Here is a 19,345-nt window from a genome sequence, read left to right as displayed (position 1 = left end):
AGCGGAGGTCTTTTTCTGGACTGCTGAAGCTGCACTAGCCTTTCCCTAAGGCGAGAGGCCAAAACACCAGCGTTTGGAGTGGAGATTTTCCAGGCCCTACATCGAGGTTGTTGAAGTGAGAAGGAGAGAGCCACGAGACCATCACAGGCGTCCGTTGGTGCTTGGGTAACAATAACCCTGAAATGCTTGTTTAAATTTTGTTTTATGTACGCACAATACTTACCTTCTTATTTTGGTTACTAAAGATATCATTTAATGCACTATGAGCGTTGTGCGCTGTGTTTCTTGTTTTTTTGTTTTTTTACTGTAACCATGTACTTGCATAGCGATCACACGGTTATGTTCTGCCCAACCCCAGGTGTTGGGACTAGAAGAGGTAGTTGTCCTGTTGAAGCGAGTTGGCCCTGACTGTACAAATCTATGCACATTTTCCTAATAATCTTGCAAAATTACATATTCATGGGATATTAATTAAGCTGCAAGACTGCTTATCACCCATAAAATCCCAGCCAGAAATCTCATCTCCTCAAGATAGAGAGAGACCAATTTTGGACAAATGATAACTGGGAAGATGCCTACGAAATATGCAAATAAAAATATGTAAAAGATATTCAAATGGTTAATTTACATATTTCCCAGATATCATTCTCCCAGGTTTCTTCCCAAAAATTATTCATCTCACCACGTGGAATATAGGTTTGAGGATAAAAAAGCAGATGGATCTACTGTCTAAATTGGCCTCTCTCTGTATTTCACATGGATCTGTTCATTCACCACAGGCATCCTGTTTGTATCCTTAATGTTAGCATCTAACTCAAAACACATCGGTTACCCAGTAAACTTATTATCATTATATTATTTTTTTTTCTTCTCTTCTAAAAAGTTTGGAGCAAATTACTAGAGATATATGATGCAATAAAAAGACAAGAAAAAACGGTTATACGCAGGCACTAAAGTAGTATAAAACCTTCATTGCTTTATTGTAGAAATAAAAAAAGGCACTGAAAGGAAATCCACTCCCCTTATATTTCTTATGAACCAAAGATAAAGATAAAAATGCTGTGGGTATCAACTATCCAATATACAAAAGAACGAAAAAGAAAAATATAATTTAAAACTCATATAAAAACATCAGCATAAATCATATATATGGATCACCTAATTAGTAGAGAAAACATTAAATGATGATAAATTATGTGTTACTATTCATCATTATTCAGTACTGTAGTATGCAAATGTCCTCAAATGTGCAATTTCACTCAGGTTTTGTGTTTGTGTGAAAATTCCACGAAAGGGACAGTGATAAAAAGGTATGCCAATTTTAACCAGACTTTAACGTATATAAGGGTTGTGAACTTCAGTGAAAATTTCCCACATCTCAGTATCACGCAAAACAAAAAAAATCTTACATAATTCATCCCAAAATAAAATCTTAAGTGTAGTAGAAAAAAAATTATATTATATTTAAATAAAAATTGATATAACCACTTAAGGTACATCACTTTGTTTCTCTACAAACTCCATGCCATGCTGTATGTATGCCACTGGAGACAATACAGAATAAGTACACTTAATATAGAAACAAAATTGACATTTAATCACATGTCAAATCAGACACCAAATGAAACAAATAGTCAAACGACCTCCCTATACAGTCAGACCTATTATCGTGGGCAAAATATGTGGGGTGTTATCAGTGATTGAAAGTGGTGTTCTGATGTACTCCCAAATCAGATAAACATCGCACAGACATTAGCTGCTGTATGTGTAAAACATTTCCTGGCAAACAACATTTAGGCCAGATTTTTAAAGTCTTCTACAACAAAAGATCATTTTATGATAGCACACCATAAATCACAAAAAAACAGTATATTTTTCACAATTCTCTTGGTTATTCTGAGTGAATAACAGTTGCTTTCACCAGCCGAAACATAATTAACTTGATGCATCAATTACATTTTAGAACATAATGGATTTTAATTAAATATTAATTATATTGCTTTAGTTTGCCCATTTTTAATAAATGGTCCATAGAGGACAAATTAATAGTGCTATTTTCTAGGCTTCATCAAAAGAGAAGAGGCAAAAGATTGAGCAATGGGTAACTAAATTATAAGAATAGTGGTATGCATATAAAGTCTATGTTGATTGATTGTGACAGAACTTTGAACTTATGTTCTTTTAGTAATTAACTGTATTCATATAAATTAAACAATAATCATACAATTTTCTCACATATTAATTAAAATGCTTGAAAACAGCAATGCTCTGTAAATAACCTCCAACCCCCCAGTTATTTTTTTACATGATGGGAATAGGAACTGTGAGTGTATATTTTTTTTAGCTCTTTTTACTATGTTATATGTTGCTTAAACTTACTGCACCATAGCAGGTCTCTCATTTGCGCTTCCTGTTCTTGCAGCTTTGCAATAAAACAAGATATTTATCAACTTATCAGTGTCTTTATTAGAAGGATGCAATTACCTGTCTTACTTGCGTAACCCTGTTTCCCCCACTCAATCTCACCTCGGGCCTCTCTGTGGGAAACTCACTCTGGTTACATGGCATAGTGTGGTGCATTCCTGCTGGTAACAGGGAGCCCTAGGTCTCCCACACTTGTTATAGGGGAATAACAGGACAGGCTTCTGGGGTCTTGCCCGAATAGTACTCACAGGTGCAGCGCCTCCATCTCGTGCAGCCCCCAGGTGTATGGGGAGAAGTCTCTGCAGAAGAATCTCTTCCCCATCCTCCTAAAAGACTTCCCTCTCAGACAGGAGGTATAATAAAAACTCAGGATGCTTTATTGATCTTTCTGTATTCAGCAGCCACAGATTGATAGCAGTTGTTAGGGTATCCAACCTCAGGATGTCCCTGGATCCACTCCCAGCCAAAGGGCACCAAGAGTGGTCCTTGCTCTTCCCTTATCCCCTTATGGGATAAGAGGTAACGGTTACCCACTGCTCCCCTAAAGGAGAGCCTCAAACTGCCAGAGCCCTGACAGCTTAGTTGGGTAAACCAGCCTCTATCATGGTAGGGCAGACTGACTAAATCAGTAAGTACAATGCATTAAGTACAGATCCAGTAAGCACCACCCCTGTGCCTCTAATTGGACACAAGGCCTGATGGCACAACCTTCTCTGACGCACTGCAATGAGAGGGGGAAACCCATGATTACTCCTGGCAAACCTACCCTTACTAGGCATTACTGCCAGGAGGAGGACAGAATAATAGCCCAAAACCTCAGGGCTACACTTATATGCATCCTGTTATTACATAATATTACAAATAAGATAAGGTTGAAAAAAGACATGTCTATTGAGTTCAAACTATGTTAAATTTAGATGACAGATACTAATCCTATATTGATCCAGAGAAAGGCAAACAAAAAACCCCAGTGAAATATTATCCAATGATGTCTAAGGCCACGCTTATAGTGCTGGCAATGGTGACGCGACCGATGCCATCGCCACTAGCAAAAGTTATCATTTGATTTTGAGCGGAGTCGCTAGCAACAAGGCCAGTGACGTCACGAAAGGGGGCAGGTCGCGGTCTCTGATTGGTTTAGAGACAGTCACATGTGGCGACTGTCTCTAAAAAATCAAATAGACCCGGCTTCAAAATTTTTGGTCGCTCTGTCGCCGTCGTGCTTACTATAAGCGCTTGCGACGGAGTCAATGTATTTGTTTCAGAGCGCCATCACCAGGCACTATAAGCGCAGCCTTAGGGGAGAAATAAATTCCTTCCAGACTTCAATAATGGGAAAATAAGGGGGGGGGGGGGGCAGGGAAGGTGACTCTCGCATCAGCTCAATACACAGTATTTAAAATAGTAACAAAGACAAGACAAGAACACCCTCTTGAAAGCACTCATTGTAGAGTATGATATGATGAATTAATTAATAAATAATACTTTATTATCAATAAATAAAATAAATGAATATATAACTAGAGCCCACAAAATGTGTTGAAATGGCTCTGAGGCACGGATCTGGTCCGTATCAAGTTATAGCCTCCTAAATGAAATGTCAAAGTGCACTTTAGGCAAAAATAGGTAGCTCATAGCAATAAAGAACCTGCAGTGAGGAACAAACAAATCGTAGATAGATAGGATGTACCCATGGGCGTCCGCAAGGGGGGGCGCTTGCCCCCCCCTGGATCCTCGCAGTCGCAGCATTAATATGCTGAGGGAGGAAGAGGCAGCTGAGCCGCGGCCCGGGATTGGATGGGAGGCGGGGCTAGCTGCAGCAGTCACGCAGGGGTGGGGGCCGCCACGTGCTCTCCCGCGCTGACCGCTGTAACTCCCCATCCGGACCGGCACCCAGACTCTCCCTCTGGCCCTGCTCCCTCCTGCACCCCAGCAGACGGCAGTGTGGCCGCATTATCGCATAAGGTAGGGAGTGGGACACGTGGGACCAGGGAGAGATGGCATGGAGATGCGGGGGAGAGACTGAGATTGGGGGGGCAATTTGGCAAAGAAGCTTGGGGGGGGGGGCGAGGGAGATTGGGGGTGGGGGGAGGTTGGGGGGGCAAAGAAGCTTGGGGGGGGCGAGGGAGATTGAGAGATGGGAGATGCAGGGGGGGGAGAGATGGGAGATGCATGGGGGGGGAGAGATGGGAGATGCAGGGGGGGGAGAGATGGGAGATGCAGAGGGGGGGGAGAGATGGGAGATGCGGGGGGGGAGAGATGGGAGATGCGGGGGGGGAGAGATGTGAGATGACGGGGGGGGAGAGAGATGTGAGATGCAGGGGGGGAGAGATGGGAGATGACGGGGGGAGAGAGATGGGAGATGCAGAGGGGGGGGGAGAGATGTGAGATGCAGGGGGGGAGAGATGGTAGATGCAGAGGGGGGAGAGAGATGGTAGATGCAGAGGGGGGGGGAGAGTGTTTGTATGTGTATATGTGTATGTGTCAAATATAATAAATAAAAATATTTTTATTTGCAATGGTTTTTTATTTTATTTAAAAAATACATTATACACACGCATACACACGCAAACACACGCATAAAAACACACACGCAACACACATGCAGGGGGGGAGAGATGGGAGATGCAGAGGGGGAGGAGAGAGATGGGAGATGCAGAGGGGGGGAGAGATGTGAGATGCAGGGGGGGGAGAGATGGGAGATGCAGGGGGGGGAGAGATGGGAGATGACGGGGGGAGAGAGATGTGAGATGCAGAGGGGGAGGAGAGAGATGGGAGATGCAGAGGGGGGGAGAGAGATGTGAGATGCAGGGGGGGAGAGATGGGAGATGCAGGGGGGGAGAGATGGGAGATGCAGTGGGGGAGAGATGGGAGATGCAGAGGGGGGGGGAGAGAGATGGGAGATGCAGGGGGGAGAGAGATGGGAGATGCAGAGGGGGGGAGAGTGTGTTTATGAATAATGTGGTGCAACTGCATGCAATGGTGTTTTTTTAATATTTAATATTGCTTTATTAACCTTCAAGCTTTCTCAAATTTGCTTGAAAATGCACCATTTGCCCACTTATGCTGGTTGGGCTCGCTCGCCACGGTGCACTCACCACCACTTTCACGCCGGGCACTGGCCGTTAAAATTATGCCCCCCCCCCCAAAAAAAATTCTGCGGACGCCCATGGATGTACCCACAAGTGTAGCACACACTTAATTCGGCAGCCAGCTACTGTGTGGATTACATGCAGTGAAGAGAAAAGTATTCCAATAGTGCTGCAACAGTATCAGTATCAGAGGCTGCTATGTTACTAACGCCATCGTCATGGCATAGTAAATTAATACAATTTAACTAACTTAATGTAGGGTTATATTGTGCCCATAATAACAGTTAGCAAAGTGTGTGGAAATCAGACCTGCATATTGGCGACTTGCAGATAGACCGGCACTCAAAAGTGCCTCTCACACTCATCCCTGCATGTGTGCGTCATGACCATAACTACATTAAGTTAGTTCAATTGTATTTACTATGCCATGACGATGGCAGATGGCAGATCCGTGCCTCAGAACCATTTCAACACATTTTGTGGGCTCTCTTGCACTTTATGTATCAGCATTCATTATATTGATGTTTATTTAGCAACAAGGCAATTATCTATTTGCTGCGATCCTGTACTTAGTACTTTAGGTGCTCCAACATTAGCTGATGTACTTTTGCAACATTGATTGTGTTATTTGACATATCATTTTTGGATCATCTAGTACCAACTGTAGGTTTTTGTAGGAACATTCATACGCCATTTATTTGCGAATATTAAAATGGTCAGTCTCACGCTACCTGTTTATAACGTACAGGTTTTTAACTATTTCTAGTGCTGGACCTAGGGGTTCTCCTGTATCAATTGTGATTAACGAGCTATTTCATTACTATTAAGTAATTGTTTGTTATGGATTTCCCCTTTGTTTCAGTTTTTGTATAGAGCACTTTGGTCTGTTTTATATGTTTAGTCACCAATATGATTTATTCACTGTATCATTTAGTTTAGTTATATATTCATTTATTTTATGTATTGATAATAAAGTATTATTTATTAATTAATTCATCATATCATACTCTACAATGAGTGCTTTCAAGAAGGTGTTCTTGTCTTCTATTTCATGACTTCAATAATGGCAATCAGATTTCTCCCTGGATCAACATCCTTCCCATGTGTACTTATTTGGTATATCCCTGTATACCTTTCCTTTTTGAAAAGATGTCCAACCTTTATTTAAAGATATCCATTGTATCTGCCATAACAGTCTCCATGGGTAATGTATTCCACATTTTAACTGCCCTTACTGTAAAGAACCCTTTCCTTTCATCAGCTTGACTAATGAGACATCATAGAAAGTGATTTATCTGTAGATGTACAAATATTTAAACCATTTTTTTTCTTTTAAATGCAGGCCACATTTAATACTCCTTTTAGCCAGTTAGGCCAGTGCCCGGAGGGATGCTCCTCTTATACATTCCCGAAGATAATGGGCCTAGGCAAGGTAAGTCAGGGGTGCGTTTGCACTGTATGCTTTAAGCTGTAAATTACGTGGTGCCTATTGTAAGGATTTCTATAGTGTTACAGTGAAATCATTATTCTTAGAAAATGTAAGATCAGGATAAGGTGGATAATATGACATTTCTAAGGTGGCAAAGTCCTAAGTAGCAATTTGTTTGTTTATTCTTATTTTTATTTTATATTGTTTGTTTCTGTTAGCGGGGAGTTTATATTTGGGTAAAGCACTAAGGGGGGTTCACCAAAGGTCAATAAATGTAAAAATTGTCTATATCTGTATTTAATTCCAATTTTCTTAATAATTGTATTCACTAAAGCCATATCACAAGCGTTTAATTAGCGGTAAGAGGCTTTTTACCACATCAATGTCAGCTTTAATATTAGCAATGGAGATTTGCTGGCAAATGTATGCAAAACAACCCAACGTGTAGAGTGCTAATAATTAATACTATCTGTTGTATAATTTAGCTGTGCTTCAATGGTGTGCTACATAAAGCTTGGCCCCCTGCAGACGCACTTACCAGAACGCCCTCCTACTGTCTCTGTACGTTCTTCCTACAAACCAATTAGATTGTAAGCTCCTCGGAGCAGGGACTAATTTTCCTAAATGTTACTTTTATGTCTGAAGCACTTATTCCCATGATCTGTTATTTGTATTATTTGTTATTTATATGATTGTCACGTGTATTACTGCTTTAAAGCGCTATGTACATTATTGGTGCTATATAAATAGACACATACATACATCTTGTGCTTATAAAAACACTAATACTTACATATGTTTAAAATGGTGAATATGTGATCACAATAGCGCAACTGTATAAAATAATATTCCGTGATAGAATCTGCTCGTGATAATAACGATGAAAACATGCCAAATGTGATTTACTTGAAAAGGTAATGCATAATAATATTTTTTTTTAAGTGCATCTTACAAAACCCTGAAAATAGCCATTCCCAGCGTTCTTCCAAATGCAAGATTTTTTCGAGAGGAGCACAAGTTTCACGACTGAGAAAGAGGAACGTGTTTTACCAGCATAGCTTTGAGAGGAGAGCAAGTTTCATGACAGAGAAAGAAGAACGTGTTTTGCTAGGATAGCTTCAAGAGGAGCATGTCACGCCTGTATGCCCGCAGACCTGGCTAGACCCCAGTACTGAGGTGGGAACGGTATGATACCACACACCCACAGCAGTGGGAGCAAGCCCAGAGTGTGGTATAGCGTTGCTGGGCCTGTTGGAAGAGTTGTTAGAGTATACTTGCAACGCTTGGGAATGTCCGTGAGAGTAGTCGTGTCCATGTGCCAAGTTCAGGAGTCCAGAGGTTAACGTAGTAGAAGGCGTAGCAGGGCTCAGAGGGATACCAGAGAGCAGAGTAGTCCAGGCAAGCAGGGGTCAAAGCCAGGGAGATCCAAGATAACACAGGAGCAGGAAACAAGGAGAACACGGAGGGAGCACAGCATAGGTCAGGTACACACAGGGAAACAGGAACTATGCAGAGCGGGGAAGAAGTGGACAGACAAGGGTTATAATGGAGGGCACACAAATAGGAGAGAGGGGAGGAGCAGAGAGAGAAGTGGGAGACGACAGGGAGAGAAGAGGAGGAGACAGAAGGGGCAGTCAAGGGAATGGCCTGTAGGGTTTGGGAGGCGGAGACCTGGGAAACAGGATAAGGGGGAGATGTGCGCGCGCCCTCTGTAAACTGGGGATGCGCGCGCACAGGTTGCAACACAGGGAGGGACCGCATGGAACAGGGGAAGAACGCCGGAGGGGCACGGAGCCCAGAGAAGGGGACCGCCCGTGTGAGCTGCGACCGCGAGACGGCATGCAGTGGCAGAGAGGAGGGAGCATGTGAGCCAAGGAGAGCAGTGGATGAGCGTGTGCGCGTGCCCTCCGTGGGCTGAGGGAGCGCACGCACCGGACACGTCACCAGGCATGCGGAGCGCCGCGGACACCACGCAGGGAGGAGGCAACGGGACGGATGGCACCACAGGGGAAGGTAAAGTGGCCACCGCTGGAGAGAGGAAGCGGGGAGGATCACGGCAGGGAACCAGGGAGCACGCAGGTAAGCGAGACCCGCGGGGAACGCGCTGCGGCAAGGGGAGAGAGGCAGAAGGTAAAGGAGAGGAGTGAGAAGGAGCAGAAGGAGGAACAGGAGATGGGAGACAAGGAGGGAAAGGAATCTCCTGAGTCGTCACAGAGCACAAGTTTGATGACCGAGAAAGAGGAATGCGTTTTGCTATGATAACTTTGTCAAGAGTCATGATATATACATTAGGACCCCTGGCAAAGCTATCCTAGTGAAACGCGGTTAGTCTTAGGGACCTGTTGGAGACGAAATCCAGTGCCTTCACCTATAAAAGAGACAGAACAGAAACAGAAGTGACGTAGTGAAGCCAAGGGAGACACTGGAATTGGTGCTGATAATGGTGAGATCGTTACTGAACACACACTCCAACTTGCATGTATAATTGTGTCGCTTTTATATGCATATCCTCTGTACACATTTTAAGCATCTGGTGGCTTTTTATACTTTTTCATATATAAAAGTTGAAACCGTCTGCACTATTAAATTTTATATTTCTTTTCCTGAGATACTCCCACACCCAGGGTCGCAGATAGATTTCCCGGGGTCCAGGAGTTTCGACCACCCACTCCCCATGACGGCGGCCCCTAAAGCCCGCCCCCCCTTTCACTCCTCCTTATGAGTCCCCTCTTCTATTCCCCCTCTCACACCACCTCGCTAGACCCCTCCTTTATCCCCCACCGCTCCCCATGTATTTCTTTTCCCCCCCCTCTGTCTCTGACTTTTCCCCTCTCTCCCTCTTATTCTCCCTCACCCCCTCTCGCCCCCTTCGCTATCACTTAATTAACCCCCTCACATTCTATCCTTCCCCAAGCACACACACACAACCCCCCCACAATAGTACCCCCCCACCCAAAATACAATACCCCCCCCACCCAAAATACAATACCCCACCACCCAAAATACAATATCACACCCAAAATACCATACTTCCCCACCCAAAATACCATACTTCCCCACCCAAAATACCATACTCCCCCACCCAAAATACAATACAATATCCCCCCACCCAAAATACAATACAACCCTCCCTCAACCAAAATACAGTACAGCCCCCACACAAAATACAATACAACCCACCACCCACACACACAAATTACAATGCAACACCCCTCACACACACAAAATACAATACACCATCCCCACACACACACACGCAAAATTAAATACAACACCCCCCGACACATACAAATTAAATACAACACCCGACACGCACATAAAATACAATGCACCTCTCCCAACACAAAGTACAACAACCCCCCCTCCCACACAAAATATAACCCACCCCCTATACACAAAATACAACCCCCCCTCCACACAAAATACAGCACCACCCCCACATCAAAAACAGCACCACCCCTCAACAAAGTACAGCATCACTTCCCCCCAACAAAATACAACATAAACCACCAACAAAATACAGACATACCCCGGTTTAAGGACACTCACTTTAAGTACACTCGCGAGTAAGGACATATCGCCCAATAAGCAAACGGCAGCTCGCGCATGCGCCTGTCAGCACGTCCTGAACAGCAATACCGGCTCCCTACCTGCACCGAAGCCGTGCGCAAGCGGGGAGACTATAGAGCCTGTTACAAAAGCGTTAATTACATCAGTTATGCACGTATATGACGATTGCAGTACAGTACATGCATCGATAAGTGGGGAAAAGGGAGTGCTTCACTTTAAGTACATTTTCGCTTTACATACATGCTCCGGTCCCATTGCGTATGTTAATGCGGGGTATGCCTGTACAACAACCCCCAAAATACAACACCCCGCACACGAAATACAACACACACACCTGCAGTAACTTTGGGGTGGTCTGCGGCCTTTCGTGCCCCAGCTCTCCCCAGCTGCTGCCGGGCATCTCTCCCACACCGGGCCACCCTCTCTGCGGAACCAGACCTCTCTCCTGCCAGTGTGCGCCGGAACCTGGGCCCGCCCGGATGTTACACTTAGCTTCTGGCGCGCACCAGCACGGGTGAGGCCCGGACTGACATAGAGAGGCCCAGCAGCAGCTAGGGAGAGCCGGAGGTCCGACAGCCGGACGTAGAAGTTTGGCCTGATTTTCATGAAGTCTGAATTTGTACAAGAACAGAGGACTCTATCCGGGGGTTGGTGATGCCACTGCTATAATATGCTGTTTTTTAATCCTGGAAATATAGTGCATCGGATTTTTTTCTTCACTTATTGAACAATTGAGAACGTATTACACTATATTTAATATTTTTGTCTTCCCTCTTTTTCGGTCGTGAAACTTGCGCTCCCCTCCTCTCGAAAAAAAAATGTTTGCAGAATTAATAGCAAATTATAAGGGTGGGTGTTAGGCCTATTTTGCCACATTAGACATACAGGCATGATAAAACTAAAACTAGCCAACTTAGGCTGCGTCCCCGCTAGCACTGAGCGGGTGGCGCTTGCCACTTTTACTTGCATATATCTATATATTTAAGTCCCCGCTCACACAGTGAGCGCTCGTGCGTGGGCACGCACTCTCACCCACGCTTGGCGCTTGGGTAAACAAAAAAATTAACTTTCGAGCGCCCTCAACTTGCCCGCAACGCCCCCCGCGCGCACTTCTGAAATAGCCAGGACACCCGGCTATTTGGTGACGTCACGGCTCTCAAGCATGAGCGCGGTCAGCGCTAGCGGGTCCGCAGCCTTAGAATAGATAATAAAAAATACATAATAAAAATAATATAATAATACAATTGTATAACTTATTAATATATTATCCAAAAGCCAGGTAGTCATGGTCATGACTAAATGTTTTCACTTGGGCTACTAAAAGCCTGATATTTGCACTTATAGATGTTGTAGTTCTTGAATTTTATTTGTAGGATGTATATGTTTTTTGTTAACCCCTTTGGTGACTGAAGACATTCCTTTGCAATGCATTGGTAGCCTCAGGCATCAAAGGGGTTAAATAATTTTCTGCCACAGGGTTTTGTAAGAAATCTTATTATATAACCCATGGTAGAAAAGTGCGATTTCTCCCCCCACAATTGCCTCACTAGAGATGATTAACGTATGCAGATTTCTGAGTTAACGCTTATTTGTATTGCAAGCGTCATTTACAGCTAAGTTAACACGATTTTCAGGTATTTAAAATAAGAATTAATATTGCAACCCATTTATGAATAAGTAATTCTTAATGAATATGTAGGTAATGTTTAAAATTATCCCTGCAATACCTTTTTTTAATTGTATTTTTTATTATTATAATTTTTTTATATACATTAAATGTTAACTCTGCAGTATTGACCTTTAGTGAATGTAACCTTAAGGGCCATATTAACTCAGCTGTGCTATGCCATAAGACAGCGGCGCACAAACTTTTTGAGCTGCGGCCCCCTTCCTGGGACCCGCAGCGTTCGCGTCCCTCTCCTAATGGCTCGGCGTTAAATTACATCGTGGGTCATGTCACATCACGTGTCACCCCCCTCGTCATTTGACGCGTGTTGTCATGGCGACACGTGACTTCACATGGCCCCGCGGCATCATTTGACGCCATGGTGACGCGCCGCTGAAGACCCGGCTGGCAGCAGGTAAGTGAGTTACAGAGGCCTTATGCCTCCCCTGGCATTTAATTTAAATGCTGTGGGGAAGAGCGCGGGGCCTCTGTAACCACCCGCACCCCCCCTAGCAATTCTCCCACCCCCCAGTTTCCATAAGACACCTTCCATGATCTTTATGTGAAAGGGCCATAAGGTATCTTCTGGCAGTGGAAGCACAGCTTAATAAATATGGTCCTTAATGTCTTTAGCTAATTATTGCAGTTTCCTTTTTTTTACACCCTTGGATCTGCTCTGGGGTTATTTCTGATGATTACTAATTCTTATATAACCGTCAATGTACTTACTACTGAATCTTTTCATTACACCTATGATTTAGGCTACGGAGGTGCTCCTTTTTAACAAGAAGTTGACCGCACGTGAAGCATGTGATCTGGGGCTGGTCACTGAGGTTTTCCCTGACAGCACTTTCCAACAAGAAGTTGGGGCAAAGCTGAAAGCTTATGCCAGTCTCCCCAAAAATGTAAGTATGGTAACTTCTTCAATCCTTAAAGCATGTTAAGTCTGTAAGTAGACTTGAGGGGGCTTATGTATAAAGAATTTATTTTTTAATGGATTGCTTTAAAAAAAAAAAAACTTTCTTACTGGGTATCATTAGCAGCATATGTTGGTACAGTATCCCATTATTCATGTTCTTACATATGGTGCACATTTTTTATTCTTTGTATGCTGTCGCGTCAGGTACATACATATAAATGCGTTAAATATTGTTTGCATCTACTTGCAAACCACATCGTCTTTTAAACCACGAAAATCTTGGCAGACAATTTTGACACATTTATGGTGCGCTAAAGTGGGGCATTCTTGCAGTTTAATATTACATATTGGAAAACAAGAAAAAACTCTGGCGCAAGAACCCAATGATCTCTTAACAAATACAGAGCTTACTGTGCCGCGTTATAGATTGGGAAAAAACTGGCGCATAAACTAAGGGATCTATATTAATAGCAGAACTTACTGTGCCAAGGTGAATAAGGATAAAGTATTCACGACATATACATATAGTACAAAATATACCTTTATTAAAAATACAATATAAAATATAAATGCACAAACAAAATGTTCAGACCCAAACCTTGATTAAGCTTAATCAGAACAAAACAACAAACCAGAGAACACCAGTAGTAGAAATGTCTACTCAAAAGAGGACCAATGATATCGTTGTGCTGCTTTTTTCCCAATAGATCCAAAGCTGGATGTTTAAGTTGATATTATAAACTCCAGCTTATAAATGATTAGCTTTATACCCTAAAACAGGACTTCTGAAGGATAGAAAAGAAAATCCACTGTTTTATTTCAGGATGGTTTGAATTTCATTGTTGAACTTGCTTCGTGTAGTTCTATTGTTTTATGGACAGATATTTTAAAAGTCTTCAATTTAAAAGTGTCACGGTAGACCGGGTCTCAACACATTTATATTTCTGGGATCAGTCAATAGGCAAAACAAGGCAGTGAAATAAAATGGGGTTCATTCGCATAAAACCTTGGTAATACAACAAAACAATGGTGCGCTAAAGTGGGGCATTCTTGCAGTTTAATATTACATATTGGAAAACAAGAAAAAAAACTCTGGCTCATGAACCCAATGATCTCTAACAAATACAGAGCTTACTGTGCCGCGTTATAGATTGAAAAAAACCTGGCGCATAAACTAAGGGATCTATATTAATAGCAGAACTTAATGTGCCAAGGTGAATAAGGATAAAGTATTCAAGACCTCTCTGTGGGGGTACCACAGGGCTCTGTCCTGGGACTTCTTCTTTTTCTCTGTACACACTCTCTCTAGGTGACCTAATCACATCTCTTGGGTTTTAATATCATCTCTATGCTGACGACACAAATATACCTTTCAACCCCTGACCTTACACCTGCTGTACAGACTAAAGATTCTGAATGTCTCTCTGCTATATCATCCTGGATGGCCCTCCGCCGACTTAAACTTAACATGGTAAAAACAGAGCTCCTCATACTTCCTCCCAAACCTGGCACTACTACCTCCTTCCACATTACTGTTGGAAGTGCCATCATTCACTCAGTAGCCCAAGCACGCTGCCAAGTGGTCACACTCGACTCCTCTCTCACATTCTCACCTCACATTCAAAACGTATCGAAACCTGACGCTTTTTCCTCCGCAATATTACAAAGATACGTCCTTTCCTCTGTTACTCGACTGCTAAAACTTTGACTCAGGTCCTCATTCTCTCCCGCCTCAATTACTGTAACCTCCTGCTGTCCGGCCTTCCTGCCTCTCACCTGTCTCCCCTACAATCTATCCTAACGCTGCTGCCAGAATAACTCTACTTTCCTAAATCTGTCTCAGGGTCTCCCCTGCTGAAATCCCTCTCCTGGCTTCCGATCAAATCCTGTATCTCACACTCAATTCTCCGCCTCATTTTTAAAGCTTTACACTCTTCTGCCCGCCTTACATCTCAGCCCTAATTTCTCGCTATGCACCATCCCGACTCTTGCGTTCCTCTCAAGGATGTCTTCTTTCTACCCCCTTTGTATCTAAAGCCCTCTCCCGCCTTAAACCTTTCTCACAGACGGCCCCACACCTCTGGAATGCCCTTCCCCTCAATACCCGACTAGCACCCTCTCTGTCCACCTTTAAGAACCACCTTAAGACACATTTGCTTAACGAAGCATATGAGTAGCACTGTGGCTAATACTATACATGATACATAAAGCTTGGCCCCCTGCAGATGCACTTACCAGAATGCCCTCCTCCTGTCTCTGTATGTTCTCCCTACCAATTAGATTGTAAGCTCTTTGGAGCAGGGACTCCTCTTCCACAATGTTACTTTTATGTCTGATGCACTAATTCCCATGACCTGTTATTTGTATTATTTGTTATTTATATGATTGTCACATGTATTACTACTGTGAAGCGCTATGTACATTAATGGCGCTATATAAATAAAGACATACATACAGTACAAAATATGCCTTTATTAAAAATACAATATAAAATATAAATGTACAAACAAAATGTTCAGACCCAAACTTTGATTAAGCTTAATCAGTACAATATATATACCAGAGAACACAGTAGTAGAAATGTCTACTCAAAAGGGGACCAATTATATAATTGTCCTGCTTTTTTCCCCTATACTGTATATGTATTGTTCTGATTAAGCTTAATCAAGGTTTGGGTCTGAACATTTTGTTTGTGCATTTATATTTTATATTGTATTTTTAATAAAGGTATATTTTGAACTATATGTCTTGAATACTTTTATCCTTAGGCACCTTGGCACAGTAAATTCTGCTATTAATGTAGATCCCTTAGTTTATGCGCCAGGTTTTTCCCAATCTATACCTCACCACAGTAAGCTCTGTGGGGGCTACGCACTAAGCTGTGATAAGTCGTTTTAAGAACGCAAAGTGCTCTTAGAACGTGATGTTCCGCTGAACGCGATTCACTAAGCTATGCAAACAGGCACTTTGCGTTCTAAGTGGTTAGACAAAGGCAGTGTCCTGCCTAAAAAAGTGGAGGAGGCTCACGGTGGCTAGAAGGTTCCTTTATTAGATAAGGGGATCAAACATAACCCGTGGATAACGCAGTAAACGCCCACCTACGCGTTTCGGGCCGTGCGCCCTTTATCAAGGTGTATATTAAGCTAAACAGACATACAGATATAAATACAAATGCCATTCGCGCCAAACCCGTGACGTCACCGCTCATTAGCCAATCGGAACGCTCCCCCTTTGTAACCCAGTCCTGATAGGGCTAAGAGAATAAGAACAAACTGAACATTATTAGTTCCCCAAGAACACATCAGGGAAGCAACATGGGTACAGAAGCGGAGCATCCGATTGGTCACCAGTTAAAAAAACTTTGTAAAGAAGAACTTTATGTGACAAAAAGACAAAAACAATAACAATATGCAAATCAAGAGCAATGGTGTCACCATATCGGTTACACAAGCCCCTAGAATGTTAAAACATATACTTTACATAAAGAAATATATAAAAAAAATATATTATAAAGTGCAGAAATCAAATCCAAAAGAGAGCATGTGAATACCACAATACTTACTTCCTCACCCCACATAGTGTTTAAGATGTGCAAAGACACATAAAGTGAATAAATGACCCCTTATCCTAAATTTTTATTTAATTTAATATTATTGTGACCATTATGCCCAATAAGGTGATTAAGCAACACCATGTCCCTCTCCTTCTCAAACCATATAGAGAAGTGTCAAAAATTATTATTATCTATACTTTGGTATAGATTCATTGAATTTACATTAAAAATAAGAAATAATAAAATAATAAAGAGAAATAAGATATGGTGAAGTAAAGAACCACCCAACACTAAATAGTTAAATACCAGTATGAAAATGTAAATATATATACAGTTATGTGTGTGTATGTTCATATGTATAATAGTAATTTCTTGTATTTAGTTACATATATATATATTTACATTTTCATACTGGTATTTAACTGGTAGTGTAGATGTGTAGGGGGTCTCCAGAGCTGAACGCATTGGTTTAAGGTCCGGGGACCCCCTACTTCAGGAGATACAGGCCCCGTTATGGGGTGCCGGTATCCCCTGCAGAATGTAAATGTCCCGTCACGTGACGCGGAAGCTTGAAAGTGCAGGGGATACCGGCACCCCATAACGGGGCCAGTATCTCCTGAAGTAGGGGGTCCCCGGACCTGAAACCAATGCGGTTCAGCTCCGGAGACCCCCTGCTCATGTACACTATTATTAAAATGATTTTATTTTGTGTATGATCGCCTGTAACAGCCTTGCATGGAGATGCCAAATCTCCATGCAAATGTTACATGCGGCTTTTTTTTCTATCAGCTAGCGTACGTAAAGTTTAAGAACGCTAGCAGGGGAAAAAAGCAACCCGTACGCTGTGGCTGTTTTGAGCCCGTACGTTAGAAAATGGGATCAAGGCCTTTGTGAATCGCGTCTCCGGCTTCACTTTTTATCGGACGTGCTTTATTTTCCCAGCCGGACGCAAAAGCACGGAGTTAAGTGCATAGCCCCCTGTATTTGTTAGAGATCATTGGGTTCATGCGCCAGAGTTTTTTCTTTTTTTCCTATCTGTTCATAGGGGAATCGAGATCCCTTATACTCCGGCGGTAGAACGTCCATTTTCTTAAAGGACCCATCAATCCCTATGGTATGAGGTAACCTTAATGCACATTATAATTTAATTATCACTAATTTTTTTTCAGTTATTTCACATTAGCGCCCCTTATTTTTTCACTAATATTATATAATTATTTACATATGTAAACTACTCTCCCAGGGCCCCAGTATAATTTGTTTCTTTGTGAAAAAATGTTGACTGCACACACTGCGCAACACATTAAAATCGGTTTTATTCATTGACGCACTGAGATGCACTAAATTGCTATTCTTTCTGTGCGTCTGTTTTACGACACCTACAATGACGTTTTATACACAGCCATTGAATTGTTTTCTGAACACTTGAGAATTTGTAGTTTTTTCAACTTGTTTCCTTAGATTCAGTTCTTTTTGTTGTTTCCGGTTAAGCTTCACTTTTTTTTTTTCAAGTACGTTTTTTTTCCCCAGTGATAAGGTAAAGTTGGAATAGACATGCAATTGAATATCGTAATACATTAAGTAAATTGTGGTGGGTAAAAAAATTACAGAAACCCTCCACCGTACAGTGAACAGCAGGACACTTTTTTTACCCACCATATTGTAACTTATTTCATGTGTGGTTGAAACCTCTTTCAGCTTCACATGGCAAAGCCAATGTAACCAACCTCACACTGAGACCCAACAGCTTGAAGCAGCTGTCTGTGAGTAGGTTTACTGGCTATGCACTTCTTTAATCAAGGCTGTGCTGAAAAGTTGTGTAATGCGGCAGGCATAAGCTTATAGGGGTCCATGTTAAAATTAATATGAAGCAAAAGGTGACGCTGTGTACACATTTTCATGTCATTACCCAGAATCCCAAGCTGCAGGGGAAGCATTGTATACTAAGAGATAATGGGAAAGACAGGGTTGCAGACATGTCTGAGACATGTGAATGTGTTCACAAGCAATATAGTAATATATATACTAGCAAATATACATGAAATGCCTTCTGCGTAAACTAGCTAAATGAAATCTGAGAATAATCATAATTGTAGTAACATCAGGGTAATTTGGCTTCAGTGCTCCTTGTTTCTTTCAGTCTCTGACCTTCTCCAAGCAGCTGATTCGTGGTGTGGAAAAGGAGAAGCTGCACACTGTCTGTGACCAGGAGTGTGAACTTCTTACTGAAAGGGCTTCGTCAGATGAATCCATTAATGCCATCCTTAGTTTCTTCAAAAAGAAGGCAAAGTTGTGATTTTTTTTTTAAGATACTTTGGGATGGTGTATTCAAAGTACCGCATGGTTTTCCACCAAAATGCCTATTAAAATGTTATACCCATAAAAAAAAAAAAACAATCTTAGAAATCTTTCAAATTTTATTGTATGAGTGACAGTGAATATTTGCATAGACATGCAATTAGATTTGTTGACAATTTTAATTTGCAAGTGTACGGTTGCATCATATCTTCCGTTCTTTATGTTATCTTTGCTCTGATCATTCTAACGTGCAGTTCCTGACTTAATCTTGTAATGTGCTATGGGTTTGTGCTGCCAGTAACACTGAATGCTTTCTCCTGGGTTATTTCCTGGATAAGCTCTGATTGCTCTACATGCCGAGGTAATGTCATTAAAAACAACCAGCGCAGTCTGA

The 19,345-nt window shown here is 42.2% G+C and overlaps 1 protein-coding gene across 4 annotated transcripts in view; it reads left to right on the top strand.

Annotated features, from left to right (window-relative positions):
* The window catches only part of LOC142487076 (enoyl-CoA delta isomerase 2-like), a 51,117-nt gene that overhangs the window by 30,474 nt on the left and 1,298 nt on the right, over positions 1-19,345 (top strand). For 3 of the 4 annotated variants that reach the window (XM_075585770.1, XM_075585768.1, XM_075585767.1), the window contains 3 exons: positions 6,859-6,948; positions 12,943-13,086; positions 18,794-19,345. The exon at positions 18,794-19,345 is cut by the window's right edge and continues 1,298 nt beyond it. In XM_075585770.1, coding sequence (XP_075441885.1) covers positions 6,859-6,948; positions 12,943-13,086; positions 18,794-18,949 — 390 coding nt within the window. In that variant the 3' untranslated portion in view covers positions 18,950-19,345. Of the gene's footprint in view, positions 1-6,858; positions 6,949-12,942; positions 13,087-18,774 lie in introns of all 4 variants that reach the window. The other variant, XM_075585769.1, reaches the window with a different exon arrangement.

Source organism: Ascaphus truei, chromosome 2, assembly GCF_040206685.1.
Source record: "Ascaphus truei isolate aAscTru1 chromosome 2, aAscTru1.hap1, whole genome shotgun sequence".
In the NCBI taxonomy this organism is placed as follows: Eukaryota; Metazoa; Chordata; class Amphibia; order Anura; family Ascaphidae; genus Ascaphus; species Ascaphus truei.
The sequence above is the reverse complement of the archived record's forward strand: the minus strand, read 5'-3'. Positions and strand labels throughout refer to the sequence as shown.